The sequence below is a fragment of the Paralichthys olivaceus genome, chromosome 10 (genome assembly GCF_024713975.1).
Source record: "Paralichthys olivaceus isolate ysfri-2021 chromosome 10, ASM2471397v2, whole genome shotgun sequence".
In the NCBI taxonomy this organism is placed as follows: Eukaryota; Metazoa; Chordata; class Actinopteri; order Pleuronectiformes; family Paralichthyidae; genus Paralichthys; species Paralichthys olivaceus.
Genome location: NC_091102.1, coordinates 295,416 through 320,199, shown reverse-complemented (window position 1 = coordinate 320,199; position 24,784 = coordinate 295,416). Strand labels below are relative to the sequence as shown.

General features: G+C 45.4%; 1 protein-coding gene across 2 annotated transcripts in view; it reads right to left on the bottom strand.

Moving 5' to 3' along the window:
• LOC109642081 (titin-like) overlaps positions 1 to 24,784 on the bottom strand; it is a 165,684-nt gene that overhangs the window by 2,621 nt on the left and 138,279 nt on the right. For both annotated transcript variants that reach the window (XM_069532619.1, XM_069532620.1), the window contains 32 exons: positions 24,453 to 24,749; positions 23,616 to 24,200; positions 23,115 to 23,417; positions 22,696 to 22,992; positions 22,315 to 22,602; positions 21,825 to 22,130; positions 21,323 to 21,625; positions 20,929 to 21,234; positions 19,058 to 20,821; positions 17,447 to 17,740; positions 17,022 to 17,306; positions 16,619 to 16,918; positions 14,449 to 16,515; positions 14,013 to 14,315; positions 13,629 to 13,934; positions 13,140 to 13,430; positions 12,755 to 13,054; positions 12,278 to 12,583; positions 11,865 to 12,167; positions 11,451 to 11,732; positions 10,759 to 11,352; positions 10,320 to 10,607; positions 9,883 to 10,182; positions 9,488 to 9,790; positions 9,027 to 9,329; positions 8,324 to 8,908; positions 7,928 to 8,230; positions 7,373 to 7,672; positions 6,711 to 7,286; positions 6,307 to 6,612; positions 5,546 to 6,151; positions 45 to 5,206 (listed from right to left, as the gene is read on the bottom strand). In XM_069532619.1, the coding sequence (XP_069388720.1) occupies positions 45 to 5,206; positions 5,546 to 6,151; positions 6,307 to 6,612; positions 6,711 to 7,286; positions 7,373 to 7,672; positions 7,928 to 8,230; positions 8,324 to 8,908; positions 9,027 to 9,329; positions 9,488 to 9,790; positions 9,883 to 10,182; positions 10,320 to 10,607; positions 10,759 to 11,352; positions 11,451 to 11,732; positions 11,865 to 12,167; positions 12,278 to 12,583; positions 12,755 to 13,054; positions 13,140 to 13,430; positions 13,629 to 13,934; positions 14,013 to 14,315; positions 14,449 to 16,515; positions 16,619 to 16,918; positions 17,022 to 17,306; positions 17,447 to 17,740; positions 19,058 to 20,821; positions 20,929 to 21,234; positions 21,323 to 21,625; positions 21,825 to 22,130; positions 22,315 to 22,602; positions 22,696 to 22,992; positions 23,115 to 23,417; positions 23,616 to 24,200; positions 24,453 to 24,749 (19,112 nt within the window). The remainder of the gene's footprint in view (positions 1 to 44; positions 5,207 to 5,545; positions 6,152 to 6,306; positions 6,613 to 6,710; positions 7,287 to 7,372; positions 7,673 to 7,927; positions 8,231 to 8,323; positions 8,909 to 9,026; positions 9,330 to 9,487; positions 9,791 to 9,882; positions 10,183 to 10,319; positions 10,608 to 10,758; positions 11,353 to 11,450; positions 11,733 to 11,864; positions 12,168 to 12,277; positions 12,584 to 12,754; positions 13,055 to 13,139; positions 13,431 to 13,628; positions 13,935 to 14,012; positions 14,316 to 14,448; positions 16,516 to 16,618; positions 16,919 to 17,021; positions 17,307 to 17,446; positions 17,741 to 19,057; positions 20,822 to 20,928; positions 21,235 to 21,322; positions 21,626 to 21,824; positions 22,131 to 22,314; positions 22,603 to 22,695; positions 22,993 to 23,114; positions 23,418 to 23,615; positions 24,201 to 24,452; positions 24,750 to 24,784) is intronic.

The window sequence follows — 24,784 nt, the reverse complement described above, 5'->3', positions numbered from 1 at the left end:
GACCTAATTAAAAAACAAATGACTTCCTGTAGAAAACGACTCACCATCACATTGCCTTTCAACCACTCCACTTCAGGTGAAGGCTCTCCTTCGATTTCACACGTGAATTTGACATTTTGTCCCTCGTTCACATTCTGGGATCTGGGCTGCACTAGAAACTGAGGAGCGCCAGAGCGCTTGGAGGTGACAGCGGTATCAAACTGACAGCTGATCAGGCCTTGCTGAGTTTGAGCCTGACACATGATGATTCCCTGCTCGCTCTTTTCTGATGGAGTTGGGGATTTTGGAGTGGGGGATTTTGGAGTGGGGGATTTTGGAGTGGGGGATTTTGGTGTTGGGGATTTTGGTGTTGGGGATTTCGGTGAGACTGGAGACTTGATTCTCTGAGGTGACTTGATTGGCTCAGGGGACTTGACTCTCTTTGGAGATTTGACTGGTTCAGGGGACTTGGGAAGAGGTGACTTAGCCTCTGGAGAGGTGATTCTGGGAGGGGCAACAACTTTTTCCTTGGAATCAGATTTGCGGATCGAGAGAGTGAAATGAGCCTCTTGTTTGCCTCCACCATTTTCCACCAGGAGAGTGTAGCTGCCTTCATCCGACACCTCAACAGCAGAGATCTCAAAGGAGGAGTTGTACTGGGTAGAGACAATGTGGTGACGAGCAGAAGAAGCAACAACTGCGCCTTCATGCATCCAGGTGATAGAAGGTGCTGGTTCACCAGCGACATCGCACTCAAATCTGGCAAGGTCCCCCTCCTCCACAGTGAGGGACTGTGGTTTGGTCAGGATCTGAGCAGGAGCACTTGGCTTCTCCCTCGGCTTCTCAACAACAGTAGTGGTCTCTTTAACAGTTTCCGTCACGGTTTCTGTTGTTTTAGAGGAGGAGACGTGATATTCCACTGTTTTGGTCATTTCAGGCAGATGGGCGGATGGAGGCTCCTCATCTTTGCGGAGTGAAGAGAAAACAGCAAATTCTGCTTCTACAACATCCAATGTTGCATAATCAGAAGTCTCTCCTTTGGTGTTTTTGCAGACAACACGGTAAGTTCCAGCATCCTCAGTCTCACAGTTGATGATCTGGAGGGTCAGCACTCCACTGATATTGGTCATGTGGTACTTGCTGCTCTGATGAATCTCTTTTCCATTGTGGAACCACTTGACCTCAGATTCTGGTTTTGCCTGGACGTTCAGGGTGAACCTTGTGTTGGAGCCATAGGGGACACGATGAGATCGTAACCTGATGGTTATATATGGAGCATGGTCAAGGCTAAAAGGAGCCTGTGTCACAACCTCAATCTTCCTCTCCACTGACCTTCTCTCTGACCTCAGAGCCCGCTTCCGCTCCTCGTATCTGGATGCAAAGTCAACTCTAGGAAAGGCGACGTCTGTCTTCACAGCCTTTTCTGGGGTAGGAGATCTTCCCCTCGCAGGTTCAGGCATTGGAAGCTTCTTTATGGGTTTGGGAATATATTCAGAGGTAAAGGATGTCAGGTTCTCAGATTCAACACTCTCAGAGACTTTTGCAACAGTGACAGTTGTTTCCTTTTTAGAGGTTCGCGTCTTCTCCTCAAACTCCATGCGTTTGAGTTCACTCTTGTATGATGTGATTCTCTGAGCAGTGGTGTGTGGGCGCAGCAGCTCCTGATCTTCTCTATCTTCATAAACCCTCTGTTTCTGTCTCTGAGGTTTGTGTGTGGCTTTGTCGTGACGTTGACGAAGTTCAACAAAACTTGGACCAGCTTCATATTTAGATGGAATTCGGTAGGAGTCATATCTGCGGACCCCTTCTTCCTCTTCATCTTCACTGTAGACTCTTCTAGGAGATGAAGGACGCAGGGCAGAGAGTTCAAAGCGAACTGGGCTGAGGCTCGGTGGAGAAGCAGAGTACCCAAGTTCCAGCTCTTCCTCCAGACGAAGTCTCTCCTCCTCAATTCTCTTCATGGACAGATACTCATCCACAGGCAGCAGCAGTTCCTCGTCGGACAGGTCACCCAGGGATCTCCTCCTGATCCTGTGGTATGCCTCCATCTCAGGGGAAGGAGTGCGAGGCCTTGCAGGCCTCACAGTCTCCAAGTCATCCTGAGTAATGGATGAGATGCGCCACTTAGGCTTATACTGGTCCTTGATCCTGATTGGCACCTCATAGAACTGCTCCCACCTGGAGAGGCGAATACGCTTCATCCTCTTGTGCTTTATTTTTTCCATAGGCTCAGGGAACTCATACTGATCGCGCAGTTTCTTGTACCATTTCATGTCAGAGAGTGGCTTGAAGTGTTTTATTTCCACATCTTCCTCGAGAACAGCTGGGTTAATGACACGAGGACTGGGGACGTCATAGGGCATACGCAGCCTCTTCTCATCTGCTCGCTTCTTCCTCTCCTCTTGTTCTTTCTGTATCTCAGCCTCAGTCTTCTCGCCCTTCTTAGTTGTCACAGCCGGTTTGAACATGGTGGCTGCCTCCCTGACAGCTTGTACTGCTAAAGGTGGTAGAGGTGCAACAACTGTGCCAGACATAATCTGGTAGAGCCTCACCTTTTTGTCCAATTGTTCCTTTCCAGATACCTTTTGCTTTTCCTTTTCACTGGTCTCATATTCCTTCTTTACATGAGTGACACGCTCAACTTTGAGTGTGGCCTGGCAACTGGCAGATCCAGCAGAGTTGGTAGCAGTAACTCTGTATATGCCAGAGTCCTCAGGGAGAGTGTCTCTCACATGAAGGATGAAGTAATCAAGACCCTCATGGACAACCTCAATAGAAGGTCCAAAGGCCAAAGGTGTGCCATCTTTCTCCCACTTCAGTGTGGGGTGGCCAGACACTCTTATTTCAAATCGTACGTTCTGGCCCTCCCTGCACTCTACGTTTGCTAGCAGCCGTTTGAACATGGGCCTCAGGGTGAGATCTGCTGGTTTAGGCCGAGGAACAACAGTAAGACGAGCCTTGCAGCTGTCATCACCATACCTGTTACGTGCCACAACACTATATTCTGCATCATCCTCCTTGTCCAGTTTGTGGATAATCAACTGATAAAGACCCTTGTCACTGATGAAGGTATATTTCCTGTCATCGTTTCCTGGGATAAGTTTCTGTCCCGATTTGTGCCAGATGACACGAGGTTCAGGGTGAACAGTTATGGTGACACCAAAGCGCACATCTTCACCAATGTAGGCCGTACTATTGACCAGAGGAAGGGTGAACTCTGGTGGTTTCTGAAGCATTCTGGCAGTGTCAACTCTGCGTTTTGTTTTCTTGACCACGCGAGTGGTGAAGTACTCGCGGGCCGATCTAACACTGTTGATAAACAACTCTGCGTAGGCACTGTCTTCACCATACTCATTCACAACCTTGCACCTGTAGGTACCATCATCTGCCCTTGTGACCTTGTTGATGGTGATTACAGCCAGGCCATCCTCATATTCAATTTCATATTTTTCACCAGCTTCAAGCTGCCTGACTCCACAGTACCATGTCACTTCAGTAGTGCTATCATAGTTGTCAATGTGGCAGATGAATTTCACACTGTCTCCTTCATTCACCACTGCATGGCCAATCTGTCCTGCAACAGGACCGTGTTCAAATGGAGCAATCTTCACCTTGGCGACAAAGACTCCACGCTGGGACCTGATGGAGCCACCACTGGCCACACGGGCTGCAGAGACAACAGTGTTCCACTCTTTTCTCACCATTGTTTGGTAATATCTTTTATGCCTACCAGTTGCGATTGCTCTGGTACTGATTTCCTCTGCAGACTTGGCGAGCCAAGGATGCACCAGAGCCTCGGCAGCACTCATACGATGTTTACGATCCTTTGTCATGAGGCGGTCTGTAAAGTCTAATGCATCAACACTGACCTGCGTGAAGGATTCATCATCATAGCTATAGGCTGCATTGGAGATGTTGTCAATCATCTGTTGGTTGGTTTCAGATGTGAATGGATTAAGTCCACTGAGGAGTACATAGGCAAGGACACCAACCGACCACATGTCAGTGACACTGCTGACCATGTCACATTGGTGGATCTCAGGAGCAGCATACTCTGCAGTGGTATACTGAATCTTGATTTGTTCTCCAGGAGTTAGGTGTCTGGACTGGCCAAACTCGATGATCTTTACATTAGAGCTGGTTCTAGTTGTGTACACAATGTTCTCAGGTCTGATATCAAAGTGTCCATAGCTCTGGGCATGCAAGAACTCCAGAGCTGAGCAGATCTGCCTGATGTAGTTAACAATCTCTTGCTCATTAAGCTCAAAGTCAGCTGCACTAAGGCGCTCAAAGATGTCGACACCAGAGATGAAGTCAAAGATCATCACCAGCTCCTCTGGGCTGTCAAAAGACTCATGGAGAAGGAGGAAGTTAGTGTGTCGGGTCAAGTTCAGTGTTGATATTTCCTTCTTGACTATTGCTTGATCAGCGCCTCTCACTTTGACAAATTTAGCCATGTATGTCTTCTCAGAGCTAATGTCAACACAGCGGTGGACAATGCCAAACTGACCTCTGCCCACTTCCTCTGCGATAGCATATTTGTTATGCAGATTCTTGGCATCAGAGTGTTGAACCTTGCCCTTGGGAACACGTCCAGTATCGTCAACCTCCCTGTCATAAAGCAGAACTCTGGATTTGTCCTCTTTAGTCATGACAGGTCCACTGGTCTCAGATGGAGCACTCTGTCCAAATTTGTTCTCAGCAATGACCCTGAACTGATAGCTGGTTCCTCCAAACAGATTGATCACGGTGTAGTGAGTGTCACGGGACTGGGCAACACGTTCCCACCTCTCAGCAGTGGTGGGGCATTTCTCAATGATGTAGCTGATGACCTTACTGCCACCATCATTAGCTGGCGCCACCCAGTTCAGATTAACTGAGTCTCTGGAGACATCACTGGCTTTGACACCACGTGGAGGATCAGGCACATCAGCCACATCCAACTCAACTGTCTGTTGGTCGATGCCAAATCTGTTTTTGGCACACACAATGTAGAAACCAGCATCCTTCTTCTCCACTCCATTGGGGAACACCAAGGATGTGAATGACCTGGTTACAATGACCTGGTAGTGGCCATTGCTGTCGATGAGATCTTGTCCTTTCTGCCATGTAATGACAGGATCTGGTTTGCCACCGAAAGGAATCTTGATATTAACCATCTCTCCACGCAGGGCAGGGATGGCTTCTTTGTCCTTAAGGTTCTTCGGCAGGTGGATTGTGGCAGGTACTAGAAATGAAAGAATTGGCAGTGAGATGATTGTTTTGACAATTTCCAAAGTATTTAAGTTACACTGGTTAAGTCTGAGTCCGTGTAAATAGAAGGGATTTGGTATCTTTAGATAGATAGATAGATAGATAGATAGATAGATAGATAGACATACTTTATTCATCCCCGAGGGGAAATTATTTTGTTTCAGCAGTACAGACATGTGCAATAAGTACAAAATTATTATTTTTTACATAAAAGAGCATACATGTAGGATATGGTGACTGAGTTGTTCAGACAGAGCTAAATTGAGGCAAAGTTAAAAGTTTAAGTTAAAAACAGAGGAGACTTTACACTTACCTTCAACATCCAAAGAGACTGTAGCACAGATGGAGCCTCCCTGGTTGGTGGCTCTGATCTGGTAAACAGTGGAGTCTTCCTCATCAGCCTCAGTAATAACTAGCTGGTGGTAACCTCCCTTGAACTCCTGGATCTTGATCTTCTTTCCATCAGAATGGATCTCCTTTCCTCGTCTGAACCATTTGATCACAGGTTTGGGCTGTCCTATGATCTTGCAGACCATGGTGGCATTGCTCTTGTACTTGACGCTCATGTTCCTCAGCTCCTCCTTGAAGGCTGGAGCACGGATCTCGACAGCTGTGATTGGAACCATGGGAGTGGTCTCCTCACTGTAGTCACTCTGTCCTCCAAGGTTCTCACACTTCACACGGAAGATGTACTCGACACCCTCATTGAGACGTTTCACTGAGAACACTGTCTGTTTGATCTCATCTGTGGTCACCAGAGTCCATTCGGTCCATTCCTTTCTGTCCTTCTTGTTCTTCTTCTCAAGGCAATAGCTCTTGATCTTGGAGCCACCATCGCTGAGTGGAGGCTTCCAGGAAACGACGCAGGAGTCCTTGGTAATTGCCGACACAACTGGCGACAGAGGTGGTGATGGTTTCTCTGTGGACAGAACTAAATGTATAAGAAGCCATCCCAGTGTACTCGGGTAGGTCTTTACATGTGAACTAATATGATGTATTTTTCTACACATACATTTTAAGACATTACTTTATGAAGCAGTTTGAAAACATCAAAGTTCATTGGATTAAACGTACCCAATTGGCTCTTGATAAGAATAGGTGAAGTGAGCTCTAATGGCTCACTGTTGCCATAGCGATTCTGGGCGTACACACGGAAGAAGTATCCAGCACTGTCGATGAGGTTAAGGACACGGCAAGATGTTCCATTAATGGATGACGACACCAGTTCCCACTCTGTTCCCTCCTTGTCCTCACGCTTCTCCACAATGTAGTTGGTGATCATGCAGCCTCCATCGTCCTTGGGAGACTTCCAGCTGATGATGACAGAGTTCTTCAGGAGGGCGTCCAGGACAATGGGACCCTGTGGCATGTCAGGTTTGTCTGGAAACAGAGGTATTAGATTAAATTATTGAATCTGATATCACTTGTACAGATGAATTAATTGTTGCACTCACTGCAGGTAATTTACATGAGCGTACCATATATTTCTACATTGAATGCAGTGTCAGCCCTGCCAAAGTGGTTGTGCAGTCTGATCCTGTATTTGCCTCCATGTAATCTGCGTTGCACATTCTTAATGACCAGGTGTGTGTAATGCTCAGTTGTCTCAATGTTGATGTCTTCTGTGTTCTCCAGAGTCTTTGCTCCATGCAGCCACATGATCTTTGGCTCTGGGCGGCCAATGTAGACGGCGTGGATACGCAGGGTAGTTCCCAGGCCAGCATAGTAGGTTTCCTTCAATGGGTAGTCAGCATGGAAGGATGGAGCTGCTTCCAACACCAGGATACCTGTGGTCTCAGCATCTCCAGCATCATTGATGGCCTTACAGGTGTACTCTCCCTCATCGTCTTGCTGGTTGGTCATTATTGACAGGGAGTGGTTGCGGCCATCGGAGCTCATCTCATACTTGCGAGACTCGACAATCTCCCTGTCACCATGATACCACTTGATTTCAGGAACAGGTCTACCAATGATCTGGCACTTCATGACGGCAGGCTGGCCAAGTTTGACAGTTACTTCATCCATTTCTTTCCTCAGGCTTGGCTTAGTTTCAACTGTAAATACAAAACAAGGAGGCAACGTTATTTATTTAGAGAAGAGATTCAAATAAATTTCACAGTGTACATTTCAGTCTACTCACCGCTCAGTTTGGTCTTGATGCATGTGGTAGTCCTTCGAGGTCTGCTCATCCCTGTCTCATTTTCAGCAAACACTCTGAACTCGTACTCTGTGGCCTCAGTTAGTCCAGGCATGGTGAACTCCTTTTCCTTCACCCTCTGCTTGTTAGACTTCTTCCAGGTGCTTTCAATTGATTTCCTGTACTCCACCCAGTAGCCAAGGACTTCCTTTCCACCGTCGCACTCTGGAGCTTGCCAGCGTATGGTGATGAAGTTGTTTGTCACATTAACTGTGTCAATCTCACCTGGTTGACTTGGCTTGTCTGGAATGAAAGAAACAAAAAAAGTTAATTAATAGCTGTGTTTGCAACTTCCTGAAACCAACCATGACTACTCAATCTTTTTTTATTCTTTTTATCTCCCACGGCCAAGTATTGGAGGTTGTTTTGATCAAATGATTTTACTTAGCTTTACAGCGACATATCATTTACATCTAGATGGCCCATGGCAACTCTAAATTCCATCAACTACTATAATAATTATAGTATGAATACATATTAATATGAGTGAAAACTCACCAAATGGATCCTTGCATGTGACTGGGTCCGACACAGGACCAGCCTCACTCTCACCGATGTCGTTCATGGCAACAATGCGGAACTGATAGTCTGAGTCAGGGGTGAGTCCAGGCAGAGTAAACATGGTAGAGGTGATCTTTGTCTGGTGGCGGGACCACGTTTCAGTAGACACCACCTTGTATTCAACAAAGTAGCCAGTGATGGCAGAACCGCCGTCGTCCTTTGGTCTGGACCAAGCCAGTGCCACAGAGCTCTTGGTGACGTCCATGATCTCTGGTGGAGTGCTTGAAGGCTCAGGAGGACCTGGTTTTAAAACAGATAATATTTTGAGTAATTACTGAATTATCTCGGGTCAAAGGCACATTGAAACACAGACTGAAGAAGTGGAATACTTACAAAGAGGAGTCTTAGGCACCACTGGCTGCTCTGACTTCAGAGAGGCACTAACGCCGAAAGAGTTTTCAGCAGTGACCTTGAAGTGGTACTCTGTTCCCTCCTTCAGGCCCTTGACAACCAGCTGAGTGTCAGTCACTCTCGAGTCCACGGTGTACCAGGCGTTTCTGGCTGCCTCACGTCTTTCCACAATATAACCCAAGATCTCTGAGCCCCCATCGTCAGTGGGTACCTTCCATGCCACCTTGACAGAGTTTGCCTGGATCTCCTCAAAGACCATTGGTCCCTCTGGAGCACCTGGGCGCCCAATGACCTTTACCTTGATTTGGGCCTTCTTTTTGCCGACCTTATTCTCCAGCAGGAGGTCATACAAACCGGAGTCACCCCTCTCAGCCCCCTTGATCACCAGCTCACTGGCATCTTCCGTGGAGGCAATCATGGCCTTCGTGGAGACTGTACTTGCATCCTTCAACCATTTGCAAACTGGAAGAGGTTTACCCTTGATGGGTACAGAGAGTCTAACTACGCCTCCCTGGCGGACCACATACACATCTTTGTACTTCAGCTCCAAGTCATAATCAGGAGATTCTGGAGAGAAATTATAGTAACTAAAGTCAGTTTTATTCAACACAAATGAGTGACAACATTAAAACCAATGAAAAGTGATTTTGTTGTTGTCATGTAGTTAAGGAAACTGTGGCCTTACCAAGCATCTCGGTCACTGTGACAGTTCCAGGCACTTCAGCAGGCTCTCCAGAGCCACCAGCATTGCAGGCCATCACACGGAATTTGAACTCCTCTCCTTGTGGCATGTTGGTCAGTGTGTATTCACAGATCAGAGATGGGGTGGTGTTGCACTTGATCCAGGCCATAGTGCCTGCCTTCTGCATCTCAATCAGGTAACCATTCACTCTTGCGTCTCCTTCATCGTCAGGTGGACTCCAAGCCAATGATACTGAGGACTTGGTGGTATCAGTGATCCTCGGGTTTTGTGGACAACCAGGTGGATCTAAGCAGGGAAGAGAGAAATGTCAATATTTCTTGCCAAGACATGAGTTTGCACTTGCTATCTTAAGACTTAAGATGTCGCCCAATATAAGTATGAATTTAATTTGAATACACAGTTTTAACTAAAAAACAACACTTTTCCTAAAACTGTTCTCCTACCGATGGGATCTGTTGCCACAGCTGGTTTGGATGGCAGACTTGGTTTACTCAGTCCTCTGGCATTGATGGCAGTAATTCTGTGTTCAAACTCCAGGCCCTCTATCAGCTCTGTTGACCTGTATCTGGTCATGGTGACGGGGTTCTTGTTAGCACGCACCCATCTGTCAGACCTGACTTCTTTGCGCTCTATGATGTATCCAGAAACCTCAAGGCCACCATCTTCTTCTGGTGGGTTCCAAGCAACAGTCATGCCATCACGAGAAACATCAAAAACTGTTGGACGGCCAGGAGGTCCAGGCACATCTGTTTAGGAGAGAAAATTAAACATAATGCTGTCATAAGTTACCTAATTCTGTGTAAAGCAATATCAGTCAAATGTGTAATAGTAGTCTTACCATTCAAGCTCCTGCAGGTGACAATGTCAGACTGTAGGAACTCTCCAGTGCCATAACGATTCATGGCAGCTGCACGGAAGACATACTCATCTCCCTCAATCAGTTTTTCAAACTTGAAAGTGGGTCGGCTAACAGAATCACAGACAGGCAACCAGCCAGGTCTGTGAGCATCGCGCTGCTCTACCACGTAGCCACTGACGGGAGCGCCACCATCTCTGACTGGAGGATCCCAGCTGCAGGTGACGGTGGTGGCATCAATCTCATCAAATCTGATGGGTCCCTTTGGTTCATCAGGTTTAGCTAGAAAAGTAGGATAAACATAATAAATAAGGAATAATAATAAAGGTTATAGTCAGTTTGATCTCAATAAAGTACATTGTCTGTGGCTATGATAGCTATTGATAAACATCAGCAACAAATAAGAGATGGTTTCTTACACAGGATGATAACCTTGATGACCTCTGTGATGACGCCAACTGCATTCTTCACCTCAAGGGTGTAATCACCAGTGTCATCGATAGTGGTGTCAGACACAGTGAGTTTGGAGAACTTGCCGGTGCTCTTGATCTTGACACGGTCAGTGATTTTTATCTTGTTGTCATGCAAGTACCAAGAGCAGATTGGAGGAGGTCTGCCAATGAGGGGGAGGTCCAGCTCCAGAGTCTTGCCAGCGAGAACATTGACAATCTTCTGAGGAATACTGGAGAAGTCCACCATGGGCATCACTGGAAAAAAAGAGATATACGATATAAATAGTGTAACTACAGATGAGTTGGGAAATAGATAGCGAACTGAAATGTGATGATACAATCCCCTTTAGTCAATCCGCTTCTTATTTATGCTTTTGTCTAAAACAATTTGAAAATGCGTCATTACCTCTCTGTTCCTGCACAGTGACAGCTGTAAGAAGCTCTTTGGGCTCACTGACTCCTCTGCTGTTGATTGCTCTGATTCTGAACAAATACTGTTCATGCTCATTCAGCTTCTCAATGGTGTGCTCAAAGTCTGTGAGCTTCAGTGTGGCCACCTTCATCCATTTGTCGGTACCGAACTTGCAGGCCTCAATAATGTAGCCTGTCAGTCTGCTGCCACCATCATGCTCAGGCTTCTGCCATCCCAGGATAACGGTGTTCTTGGTGACATCGATCACCTCCAGCTTGTGTGGTGGCAAAGGCACCTCGCAAACCAGGATGACGTCAGGAGTCTCACGGGGTTCTCCAATTCCATAAATGTTCTCAGGGAGGACCCGGAAGTAGTACAGCATGCCTTCCATCAGGCCATCTATCTTATAGGACGTCTTGCTGCACTTGGACGTGATGGTCTTGTAGGCTCTCATTGAGGCCTCACGCCTCTCAATGATGTAGTTGTTGACAGGAGCACCACCATCTACAGTTGGTGCTTCCCAAGTGATGATGGCAGAATCTTTGTTCAGCTCCTTGATCTTGATTGGTCCAGTTGGTCCAGGAGTATCTAACAATAAAAATAGTTCCGTACTTAAAATATAAACCGTAATGTATTATATAAAATCAAATCAAAGTATAGATACTCCTGTGTAGTATGTCACTTACCATAGACCTTGACCAGGATGCTGACTTCCTGTTTGCCTGCAGAGTTCTCCGCTACCAGTGTGTACTTGCCCGCATCGTAGCGGTGGACCTTGTCAATGATGAGTGTGGTGGATGTATTGGTGACCTCAATGAAGCCTCTATTGTGAAGGTCAACATCTGGCTTGCTCCAAGAGATGGCAGGATTGGGACGACCAGTGACAGAGACAAATAGGCGGAGGGAGCCACCAGCGCGGAGGCAGATGGTCTTCTTAAGGTCGTCATGGAGCTCGAAGTCAGGAATTTCTGTGTGAGAAGTCGTGATGATTACCATATAAAGTAGTTTGTAATGTAAGTGATACAGGAATTTAACATCATCAAAGACCTGCAAATAACACCTACTCAATTACCAGAAGAACATCTTTCCAGATTACTTACCAATTCTCTCCACTGGTTCAGTCTCAGCACAGGGTTCACTAAAGTCTCCTGTACCATTAATGTTGATGCCAGCCACTCTGAAGCAGTATTTCTTGCCTGCAGAAAGTCCGGTCACCACATACTCAGCAGCACGAAGGGTCTTTTCGTGGGCCTTCTTCCACTCCTCTGCTCCGGCCTCCTGCATCTCCAGAATGTAGCCGATCACATCAGCTCCTCCGTCCTCCACAGGGCGGGACCAGGCCAAGCTGATGCTGTCAGCATGGGTGTCAGTGATACGAGGGATGGAGGGAGGAGCTGGGGTGCCTGAGGACAGGACGCAGGAATTAATATTTGTTAATTGACACGTTACCCATTAATCCTGCCCAGATATTGATATTGATATTGTTATAGTGTCTTGAACAAACTGGACTTACATGTTGGCACTCTGCAGATGACATACAGAGAAACCTCACTGGCTTCACTCTCTCCAGCCTTGTTGATGGCAGTCACTCTGAACTGGTAGATGTTGCCTTCGGTCAAACCAGACACCTTCAGTGTGGTGTCAAGGTGAGCTCCATCCCTGTTCACCTTCACCCAGCGGGCACTCTTTCTCTCACGCCTTTCCACCAGGTAGTGGATCAACGGGCTGCCACCGTCGCTCTCTGGCTTCAGCCACTCGATGGTGGCAAAGTCTTTTCCTGATGCCAGGATCTCTGGACATCCAGGAGGAGTTGGCACAGCTGAAGGAAGACAAAATAGATGAACAGTTGAGTGTTTAAAGTTTAATTTGTGGTTTCATGTCACTGTCAATCTCATACATTGTGGAAAAAAGATTAAGCATAAGAAGTTGGACAATCCATGAAGATCACCTCAGTGATCTTTTGGGAAATGTTGCTTTTAAAGTCACTTACTGAACGTATTTCTGGCGACCATGGGTTCTGACTGCAGGTGAATTCCAGCTCCGTACTTGTTGACTCCCCGTATTCTGAACAGGTACTCTGTGTTCTTGAACAACCCGGTGATGTCACAAGTCAGCTCCTTGCACTCTGCATGCATGATAACCCAGTTGAGCCTGTTGGTGTCACGTCTCTCCACAATGTAGTGAGAGACATCGTCACCGCCATCCTCTTGTGGAGGCTTCCAGCTCAAGGTGCATGACTCCTGTGTGATTTTGCTGATTTCAATGCTGCCTTCACACACTCCAGGTGTATCTGGAAAAAACACAGGTGCTCATAGTATGTTCCTTTCAGGACCTGTGACAAATATAAATTCTTTAACAATAAAACATTTTTTTACCAAGCACTTTGACGTTGACCTCAGCAGTCTTGGTTCCGCTCACGTTCCTCACTGTGAGGATGTACTTTCCAGTGTCATCTCTGTCACAGAATTTGATTATAGCCATGGCCCTTGTGGGGGTATACTGCAGGTTGTACTTTTCACATAACTCCAGCTCCCTGTTGCCCTTGGACCAGGAAGCCTTGGGGTCCGGCCTGCCTCCCACTGCAGCGTCTAGAACCAGGTCTGAACCAGCTCTGACCATCACAGTTTCAGACAGGAGTTTGCTGTCCAGCTGGGCCTTTGGAGGCTCTGTTTGGTAGAGTAGTACAGTGAGTACATTGATATAAAACACATGACAGTGTGGACCAGAATTAACCACATTCAACAAATCTGTACGTTTGAGTGTCTCATTGTTATTGCTACCATCATTTAATTCAATGTTAAATAAAAATTGTGAATGCATGCTATATGGTGTCACTGTATCATGGTCTCAGGTGAAGATAGTACCAAAGTCGGTCTTGCACTGCACAGATCCAGTGGACTCGGATGGCCGACTGAAGACCTGGTTGGCATTCTTGGCAATGACTCTGAACTCATAGGGCTCTCCTTCTCCCAGGGCAGTAACAGTGTAGAAATTGTTGGTCACGTTGGTGTAGTTACACTTGAGCCAGCGGCCCTCACCAGTCAAAATGTACGGCTTACGCTCGATGATGTAGCCCACGATTGGACTGCCACCATCGTTTAGTGGAGAAGACCACTTGAGGGAGACTGTGGTTCTTGTGACATTTGTGACCTCTGGTTTACTTGGAGAATCTAAATGATGGATCAAATATTTGTATTAGACACATTAATGGAGTATCCATTAAGACTGTAAATAGTGTCAAAACTCACCAACTGGGTTTTGCGCAACTGCTCCCTTGGAGGCCTCACTGGCTTTGCTCAGCCCAGCACTGTTCATGGCATAAACCCTGAACTGGTACTCCAGGCCTTCAACTAGACCTTCCGCCTTGTAGTAACACTCGAAGCAAGGGATCTTGTTCTCCCTCACCCACAGGATATTGTTCCTCTCCTTCTTCTCAATCCAGTAGCCTGTCACTTTGCTGCCACCATCATGGTAGGGTTCCTCCCACTTCATGGTCATTGTGTTGGCAGTGACATTGAAGACTGAAGGCTTTGTTGGTGGGCCAGGAGGTGCTGTGATTAGAAAATAGATTTTGTTATTAAGCACAGTCACCTAACTTATAGCAGATTCAATAGAAAGCATGTATGTTTTTATGTATTTTGACATTTAAAGAAATGCTTATCGGTCAAAAAGTTTTGTACTTACTGAAGGGATGCTCTGCGACAATGGTCTTAGACTCAGTGGGTTTGCTGACACCAAATCTATTCTCAGCAGAGACCCTGAATGTGTACTGCATGTACTTGGTCAGGTGACTGACACGAAGATTTGTGCGTTTCACACTGGAATTGATGAGCTGCCAGGCTGTGGTACCAGACTCACGTTTCTCCACAATGTAGTTGGTGATGTCAGTGCCACCATCATCCTCTGGTGGTTGCCAATTAACAACGCAGGACTCAGAGGTGATGGAAGAGATTTCGATGGGACCAGTTGGAGGACTGGGTCTACCTGTGACATTCACTTCAATAGTGAAGGTCCTTGTTCCTGCCACATTCTCCAGAGTCAGGTAGTATTTACCACCATCTCCCCTCATGGCCTCTTTGACTGAGATACTGGTTTGGTCTTTAGTTACTTTAATGGAGACTCTGTCTGAGCTCTTCAGCCTCATTTCCTCCAGCTTCCAGGTGACTTTAGGAGCAGGTCTACCACTGATGGGAACATCAATGGTGAAGGTGCGGCCAGAGCTGCACGTGATCAGCTGGTTGGTGATCTCACTGAGGTCAGCAGCAGGTTCAATATGAGGCTCTTTGACCAGCACAGGAGCCAAAGTTTCCCTGGGCTTGCTGTAGCCGGATTCATTCTTGGCCTTCACACGGAAGTCATACTCATCGCCCTTGTTGAGCTTTTCAATCACATAAGTGAGATTTTTGGTGTTACCAACCACAACCCATTTGTCTGTACCCTTTGGCTTTGCCTCGATGACGTAACACTGGATGCGGCTGCCACCATCATGCTCAGGTTTCAGCCAGCCCAGCAACACAGAATTGTCTGTGGTGTCCAGGATGTCCATTCTCTTTGGAGACGCTGGCTCTGCAGTGGCAATGACAGGCTCAGTCAGTTCAAATGCTTCACCCACACCATGCTGGTTCTCGGCAGAGACTCTGAAGAAGTACGGTACTCCCTCCAGCAGGTCTTGGATCTTCAGGATGTGCTGCGTGCATTTGCCACCAGACTGCTGCCAAGTGCGACGGCTGGCCTCACGCCTCTCCACAATATAGTGATGGATTCGGGCTCCACCATCATTGAGAGGAGGCTTCCATGTTAGTGTGACTGAGCCTCTGGATACCTCCTTGAAGACAACAGCCTGTGGAGCTCCAGGGGTGTCCATCACCTTTACAGTGAATGTAATGGCCTTGCTGCCGCTGGCATTCTCCAGGCTAACAGTGTATTTTCCTGTATCATTTCTAGAGCAGTTTTCAATGGTCATAGAACTGAAGCCATCTGTAGTGGTGATTTCTGACATGGCACCCAGCTCTCCTTCCTCTTTCACCCAGGTGGCTGTGGGGGTGGGTTTTCCTCTGAAGTGGATGCCCAGACACACCGAACCTCCAGCCTTCACAATGTGTGTCTGCTTGAAAGTGGCGTCAATATCCACCTGTGGTGGTGTCAGCCTGTCTACAGCCTGTGCAGGCTCTGGAGTCTCCTTTTCCTCACCTCTACCCACGTGATTAACAGCTGCAACACGGAACTTGTACATAACTCCTGTCTGGAGACCAGTCACCGTGTAATTCGTTTCTGCCACCAGCTCTGTATTTGCTCTCTTCCATTCTGTGTCTTCTCCCTTCACCATCTCGATAATGTAGCCCAGGACCTCCATACCTCCATCATCTGCAGGCCTGCTCCATTCCAGACTGATTGATGTGTTAGTGGAGTCAGATACACAGACCACAGAGGGAGCACATGGAATATCCTTTGGCTCTGCGGCTTTAATTGGCATAGAGATGTTGCTCGGAGCTCCAACACCAGCATCGTTCACGGCCATGACACGGAACTCATATTCTGTATCTTCTGTCAGGTGAAGCACCTTGTGAGCACATTCAGTAATGGGCTTCTTAGTAATCACCTTGTAGAACCGGACAGTTTTCTTTTCTCGTTTCTCCACAATGTAGTACTGAATGGAGTTTCCTCCATCAGATGTTGGAGGTGTCCATGAGAGAGTGATGCTCTCCCCTGTCACCTCAGTGGCATCAGGAGTTCCTGGAGCTTCAGGAGTAGCTGAGGGAAACAATTTTGATAGATTAGGACAAAGTGTGCATTGATTTCATATAGATTATTTGGAAATCTAATGTTTCTTTAGCCTTTGAATTAATCCACTTACTGTACTGCAGCTGTGCAATGACAGGGCTGGATTCCAAAGGTCTGCCTACTCCGAACTTGTTAACAGCAGAGACTCTGAACTGGTACTCGTTGGTCTTGATGAGCTTGGTCGCATTGAACATGCACTCCTCACATTCATCAGACACCAAGGCCCAAGAGATCTTGGCAGTCTCACGTTTTTCAATGATGTAATGTGAAATCTCAGAGCAGCCATCGTTCTCTGGTGGGTTCCAGGACAGAGTGCACCTGCCCTCTGAGATATTACTGAAAGTGATGGGTCCCACTGGCTCTCCGGGTGTGTCTGCATTACGTAAAATTAATGTTAGAACATTTACAAATAATAATAATGCTGTAAATGAGTCTAGTGAAATACAAAGGGAAATATGTAAAAAACAACTGAGCACCTTGGACTTGAACAAGGATGTTCTCTTTCTTGCATCCAGATCCATTGGTAGCCTCGACAGTGTAGAGGCCACGGTGTGTTCGGTCAGCATCCCTGACAAACAGGGTAGTGGATCCAGCTACATTGATAATGTCCATCATCTTTTTGGTAACCTGCACACCGTCTCTGTACCAGATGACCTTGGGCACTGGACGTCCAGTGATGGTGACCTTAAGCCTGATGTTGTCTCCTGCTTTGACTGTCAAACCCTCAAAGTACTCTGGGCCAAACTCTATATTTGGAGAAGCTAGTTTTGAAAAAGAAAAGAGGTATTAATTTAGAGTCTGTCACTTTACTGAGCATTAACAATGTAATTTTAAAAAGTATTTTGCTTTGAGCCAGTTGGCAGAGAGGACAGCAGTTCCCATCTACTACAATTTTACTCACCATTCTCACTTCTGACTACAATCAAGCCAGAAGAGTTGGAAGGAGGACTGACAACACCAATGGCATTTCTGGCGATTACTCTGAACTCGTAGCGTTCATTTGTCGCCAACCCAGTGACAGCGTACTGGCAATCATGAACGTCGGTCAAGTTGGCCTTGAACCAGCGACCATGTCCTTGACGTTTTTCTATGTTGTAACCGGCAATCTTGCTACCACCATCACGTTTGGGTGCATCCCATTTCAGTGTCACAGAGTCACTGGTCACATCTGTGTAGTCGGGCTGACCAGGAGGATCTGAAAGACAGGAAGTACATTATTTAACCTAACTATTTATTGGGTCACTGACAAGATATTTATATGGTTTAGTGAAATTTTAAAGGAATAAAATTTTAAAATAATGTACAAATTACAAATATTTCTTGAGGATCTATTTGAACATTTCTGGATATAATCAATTATAAGACAAGATTCGGGGATGATGCAAAAAATGTCAACGTGGTGTAACCATAAAAACTTGTGATACAGCTAATGTATAAACTTTAAACTAGTTAAAAAACAGTGAATCTATCAACTAGTTTGGCATAATCTTAAATGCGTGTTAATTAGTATTCAATAAAACAAATAGAACAAAATTGTTGTGAATATCATTATTCATTTTTAATGTGAGTCACGTCAAAGTGGAACATGATGAACACAACTGCTGAAATGACAAAATCTGATGTTTTCAGGAGAATGTCTGGTGATTTGGTTACTTGTTAAATGGTACGATCTCGGAATCTTCCATTTATGATTCATCTTAATTTTAGAATAAGTATTTATTTAGGAAAAATGTAAAAAAATAATAATTTTAAGAAAATATTCTTAGAATTTTTAAAACAAAGCTATGTGCTTACATAGGTGTCCTTAATATTGCCTGCCCAATTTGAATTGATTTGAACTCCAGTTACAAACCTTTAGATTCAAGGCTGATTTTGTCAAATATCAGTAGTTTATGATGCTGATTAAAGATTTAATATGAAGTAATTTACCTAGTGGAACTGTTATTTTATTAGTTTTTATTTTTTGAAAAAGTGATTTATCCACAAATGATGAGATGAATTTTCTTCATTGAAATTGAGAAATAATGATAAAACACTAAGTTCACTTGATCTTTTTGACGTGATTGATTGTCAGAGCCAATTCCATTTTTTATCAGGGAAATTCATGTGGAATAAAATGTAATCCTCCACTACAAAGTAATAACATGAAATATTTTCATGTGATATTTTAAAATGAATCAGTTATTTGTATGAGGACAATTACATACACTCTAGGTGGATAAAACATTTAATATTTCTTATTCTGTTGTGTTTACACCACTTGACATCGTCAGGCCCTTTCAGTCTTCTGTCTATCTTTTGTTTAAAATTACACTTAACCAACATAAATACAAAATATACATTTTAACAAACCTGAAAACAACTTTATAACATTTTTGAATTTCTCATGATGCCCACGTGTATTTGTAAGTGCTGTAACTCTAGACTGGCCTTTTAGTCAGCTGTCATATATAAAAATGATTTAGCTGAACTTGATATAGTTTAAATGATAAATATCTAAATCAGCACTCACCAACAGGACTGACGGCCATGGTTGACTTGCTCTCATCACTCATTCGGCTGAAGCCAGCATCATTCTGGGCGTAGACTCTGAAGGAGTACTCAAGGCCTTCAATGAGTTCCAAAATCCTGTAGTCGGTTTCTTTGATCAGCATCGTGTTCACCTTTTGCCACATGATGCTGTTCTTTTCTTTCTTCTCCACATGGAAGCCCTGAATGGGGGTACCACCATCATAGATGGGCTGCTCCCACTGGATGGTCATTCCATCGTTAGTGACATTGTACACAACAGGCTTGCCTGGTGGGCCTGGAGGCCTGAACTGGTGCTTGGCAATGACCATCTGTGAGATCAGAGGCTCACTGACTCCATATCTGTTCTCAGCACACACTCTGAACTGGTACTGGACACCCTTGATCAGATTGGAGACCTTAAATTGAGTACCTTCTACACTAGAGCAAGCCATCTTCCAGTCCGACTGGGACGTGTCACGCTTCTCCACTGTGTAGCAGGTGATATCTCCACCACCGTCATCATTGGGTTCATCCCAGGAGATCATGATTCTCTCGGCTCTCACTTCATCCAGTCGGATGGGGCCAACAGGCTTTGATGGTGGTCCAAGTGTGATGACATGAATGTGGAAGGATCTCCTGTTGACTTTATTGTCCAGGGTCAGGGTGTATTTACCCTCATTTTCCTTCTTCACATTCTTTATCATCAGAGTGGCTTTGTTTTCTGTCTTCTTAAAGCGAACTTGGTCACTCTCCTTCAGCGGCAGATTGTCTTTCAGCCACAGAATAGCAGGTCTGGGTTTACCTTTGTATGGCAGCTCAATGTGCACATTGTGACCCAGGCGAACACTGACTCTGCCATCTGGGTACTCAGCAAGGCTTGCCTCAGGTGTGATGATGTAGTCAATGACCTTGATGGATCCAGTCTCAACAAAATCACCCTGTCCCTTCTCATTTCTGGCAGCCACTCTGAAGAACATCTCCGAGTGCTCCTTGAGTTTCTTGACCTCAAACTCACATTGTCTGCTGGTTCCTCCAGATGACCATTCCTCGCCCTTAAGCTTCTTCTCAATGACGTAGTCAGAGATGATGCTGCCACCATCGTAATCAGGCTTCAGCCACTGCAGAGTGACAGATGTCTTTGATGAATCCTTCATAGAGACCTCCTTGACTGGTCCTGGAGTCTCTGTGGCCTTCACAGGCTCAAGTGTATCACATGGATCACCAACACCATTCTCATTCTCTGCTAACACACGGAAGAAGAAGGATGTCTTTTCAGACAGATCTTCAATAGTGTATGTCGTGTCTGTGCATTTGCTTGTCACTGCAGAGAAGGATCTCTTGGAGGAGTCCCTCTTCTCAACAATGTAGTTTGTGATCTCGGCACCACCATCGAGTAGTGGAGGCTCCCAGAAGAGAGTAACCTTTCCACGAGTCACGTCCTTGAGCACCAGGTTTCTGCACTGAGCTGGGGTGTCCTGGACTTTCACGGACAGGGTCAGAGTCTTGGCTTCTCCCACACCATTTTCTATCCTGAGTGTGTACTTTCCAGTGTCAAGCCTGGTCACCTCACGCATAACAAGGACTGTGGTTGTGTCTGAGTGGTGGAACTCATATTTGGGGTTACGATCGATGCATTCGTCTCCCTTGCTCCATGAAGCAGTGGGCGCAGGTCGGCCTTTCAGAGGAACAGATAGCTCCACATCCTTGCCAGCCTTCACAATGTAGTGAGTCCTCATGGCCACGTCTGAGTCAATCTGGGCCTCCTCTGTGAAAATCATTAAACATATTCAGGGTTACACAGAGAATGCTAAATGTGAGTTACAACAAAACAAGACACAAACTTCACGTTATCAATATCACTGAAACATTTACCAAGGATATCTTTAGCCTGCACAGGTTCAATCATTTCCAGAGGTTCTCCACGGCCAACACAGTTGACAGCAGATACTCTGAAGAAGTAGTTGACGTCTGGTTTTAGGTCATGAACAGTGTACTCTGATGTCTTGACCTCTCCCTTAGAGGTAATCATAGCCCATTCTGTCTCTCCCTCAACAAGCTTCTCAACCATGTAGCTGGTGACCTCACTGCCTCCATCCCATTCTGGCTTGGACCAGCCCAAGGTGATAGATGTCTTGGTGGAGTCCACCACTTTCAGCTTGCAAGGCTCATATGGTGGATCTGTAAATAATATATGTGTTTGTTAGTTCAAGCTGTTCATTTATCTTTTGCTTTTTATTGGCCACTTTGTGAATGTTAGTTGACTTACCAACTGGGTCGGCAGCCTTGTAGTAGTCTGATACATCAGAGAATGGGCCCTCTCCTGCCTTGTTAATGGCACAGACCCGATACTGGTACTCGTTTCCTTCTGTCAGGTGGTACACAGTCTGTTTGATATTAGTGACAGGGTCTTTGTAAACTCTGATCCAGCGCAAGCTCTTCTTGTCACGTCTTTCCAGGTAGTAGCCAGTCACAGTGCTGCCTCCATCTACACCTGGTTTGTCCCATTCTACCACCATGGTGGACTTGGTGATGATGTTCACTTCAGGAGTACGAGGCTGGCCAGGAGTCACTGCAAAAGTGGACCAAAATATGGTGAGGAAATACAAATGGCAAGCTAATGAGAAACACATTTGTTTAATAAAACCTCAAGAAAAAAGACATGGGACAGTTGCTGCAGATTAATGATTTGATGTTCACTAAACAGCATGTAGTTACTCGATATGAAACTTTCAACAACATATTCAGCACTTTATGGCACCAAAACTTACCAAAGGCATTCTTAGCGATGACGGGCTCGGATTCCAGTGACTCTCCAACTCCATACTTATTAACACCCATGACGCGGAAAACATATTCGTTTCCACGCACCAGCTTGCCAACAGTGACATATGTCTGTTCGTGCTTGTCTGACACAGTGGACCAGACCACTCGGCTGGTTTCACGCCTCTCAACAATATAGTGGGTCACCTTAGAACCTCCCTGGTCAGACTTGGGCACAGATTCCCAGCTGAAGATGATATTGTCTGCTGTGATGGAGTTGAAGTTAATGTTGCCTGCTGGAGGTCCAGGTTTGTCTAAGGGAAAGCGTGAGAACATTTAATACAGAGATGATGATGGAAAGTTGCTTAAATTCACTTCACTGCAACAAATGCAGGATCTCAACATTAATCATAAAGGCTTAATCAAGTGGGCTACCAGTGTGCCCAGGAATTCAGAATTGTGGAAACGTCAAAGTGTGAAGCATGAATTTCTAAATACCTAGGATTTCAATCCTGATGGTAGCAGATGCCGATCCGAGAACATTCTTGATCTTGACCTCATATGAGCCTGTGTCAAAGCGACTTGCATCCTTGATCAGAACAGCAGAGAAGTCTGTTGTACTTTCCACAGACACAGTAGAGCTTGCTACCAGCTCCTTTCCATTCTTGAGCCACTCAATGGTTGGCAGAGGTTTGGCAATAATTCCCACTCTGAGCTTAACTGATGTTCCAGCCTTGTACTGAACCACATCAAGATACTCTGGAGGAAGGTCAATGGCTGGTGCACCTGTGGGACATAAGATATTAATATAACAGCAATGTATAAATAGGTCAAATTAAAGTTAACATGACATGTAACCATAGAAAAATTTAAACTCACCACATGCGTCGACACAAATGACTGGGCCAGCAATCAGAGATGGGTTGCTGACAGAACCAACAGCATTCCTGGCATACACTCTGAACTCATAAGACTCATCCTGGTTGAGTCCAGATACAGTGAAACCCAATTCAATAATATTGGTAAAGTTGGCCTTCACCCATCTTCCACTGGCAGCTTCCCTTCTCTCCACACTGTAGCCGGTAATCTTGCTGCCACCATCATATGGAGGCCTCTGCCAGGCCAAGCTGACTGAGTTCTTTGTGACTTCTGTGATGTGGACGTTTGCTGGAGGCTCTGCACATTAAAGTGATACAGATCAAATTTTAATAAAACAAAAGTAAATAGTAAGTGTGAGCTCATACTGTTTGAGGCTGTGGTTAAAAATACAGATATAGATCGAAATTTAAAACACTCACCGCAGGCATCAATAGCAAGCACCTCCTCAGAGGTCTTGCTGAGCTTTCCAATACCAGCGGCATTTTCAGCTGCCACCTTGAACTCATAGATGAGGCCAGGGCAGATGTTAGTAACTCGCCACTGGTTTGCTGGGATCGCTGTCTTATTGATCTTCTGCCAGAGGATGCTGCTCCTCTCCTTCATCTGTAGATGATATCCTATCACAGGGTTTCCACCATCATTTACTGGCTCATTCCAGCAGATTGTCAGGCTCTCTCTCGATACAAAGCTGATCCAAGGTGTGGAAGGAGGTCCAGGGATGGCTGCAATGGACAGTACTCATGTAAGTTGTTTATTCAGATTGATTCATCATCCATAAAAAAAAAGCTGTATCATGACATGGAAGTAGTTAGATTAACTATGTCAACTCTGATTCAACAAGAGGTACAATGAATGATGTTTATTGTGAAGGAATTAACAGGATCAGTAAATCTACATGATGGTAAAGTGGTCTGACTTACTGTATGGAAGCTTTATCATGACCGATTTGCTGTCAATGTGGTCACTGACACCAAAACGATTTTCAGCCTTGATTCTGAACTGATACTCTTCTCCCTTGGTCAGCTTAGTCACCTTGATCAAACTTCTGGCAATGTTAGTTGAGACTTCGGCCCAGGTGGGAGTGCTGGTTTCACGCTTCAGAACAATATAGTTAGTAACAGGACTGCCACCATCATATTCTGGAGGAGCCCATTTCAGACACACTGTTGTCTCGCCAATTTCTCCGATCTCAACTGGACCAGCAGGTCCGGGTCTGTCCAACACAACGAAGATAACAGAGATCTTTGTGGTACCTCCCACATTTGAGGCAGTGACTTCATATTTGCCAGCATCACTTGCAATGCTTTCATTTAGAGTGATGATTAAGCTGTCTGGTGTCACTTCTGTCAGCAGCCTCTTTGATCCCTTGATGACAACGTTGTTCTTGGATAGGGTCACCTTCGGCATGGGCCTGCCAGTGAGAGGAATCTCAAAGGTCAGGTCAGATCCTGCTTTGACATAAACTGTGTTCTTCGGGTAGTTCGTCAGGTCAAACTCTGGCGCCTCTGTTGAAAAAACAAGACAGGACTATGATAGGTAATGTCACTTCACGACTAGTACCCCCATTCGTTTTTATTATATAAACATTGTATTACAGCATTTCCCATCATTAGTCTGCAGAAAAGAAAACCCCTATGTAGAAATATATTACATAATGTTTTTTATCAGTCGTATCCTGTTGTTAAGTGATAATTACAAATTATGATATGAATAAAGTAATTTATATCAAAATATTGTTTTAAAAGTTTAGATAATACCTTGTATTTCTTTAACAATAACTGGTACGATCATCTCTTTGGGTTCACTGAGTCCAGCATGGTTCTCAGCTCTCACTCTGAAGAAGTACTCCGCATTCTCCCTCAGGTTCTTGATGGTGTGAGTCAGACTCCTCACAGTGGCACACTTCACCCACTTGGTCTGTCCTTTCTCCAGAGCATCTATAAGGTAACCAGCAACTCTGCTACCACCATCATACTCTGGTCTTGTCCAGGCAATTGTGATACTGTCCTTGGTAACATTTGCAACTCCAAGTTTCATGGGTGGACTTGGTGCCTCTGTAATAGACAGTAATACGTTTTATGAAACACAT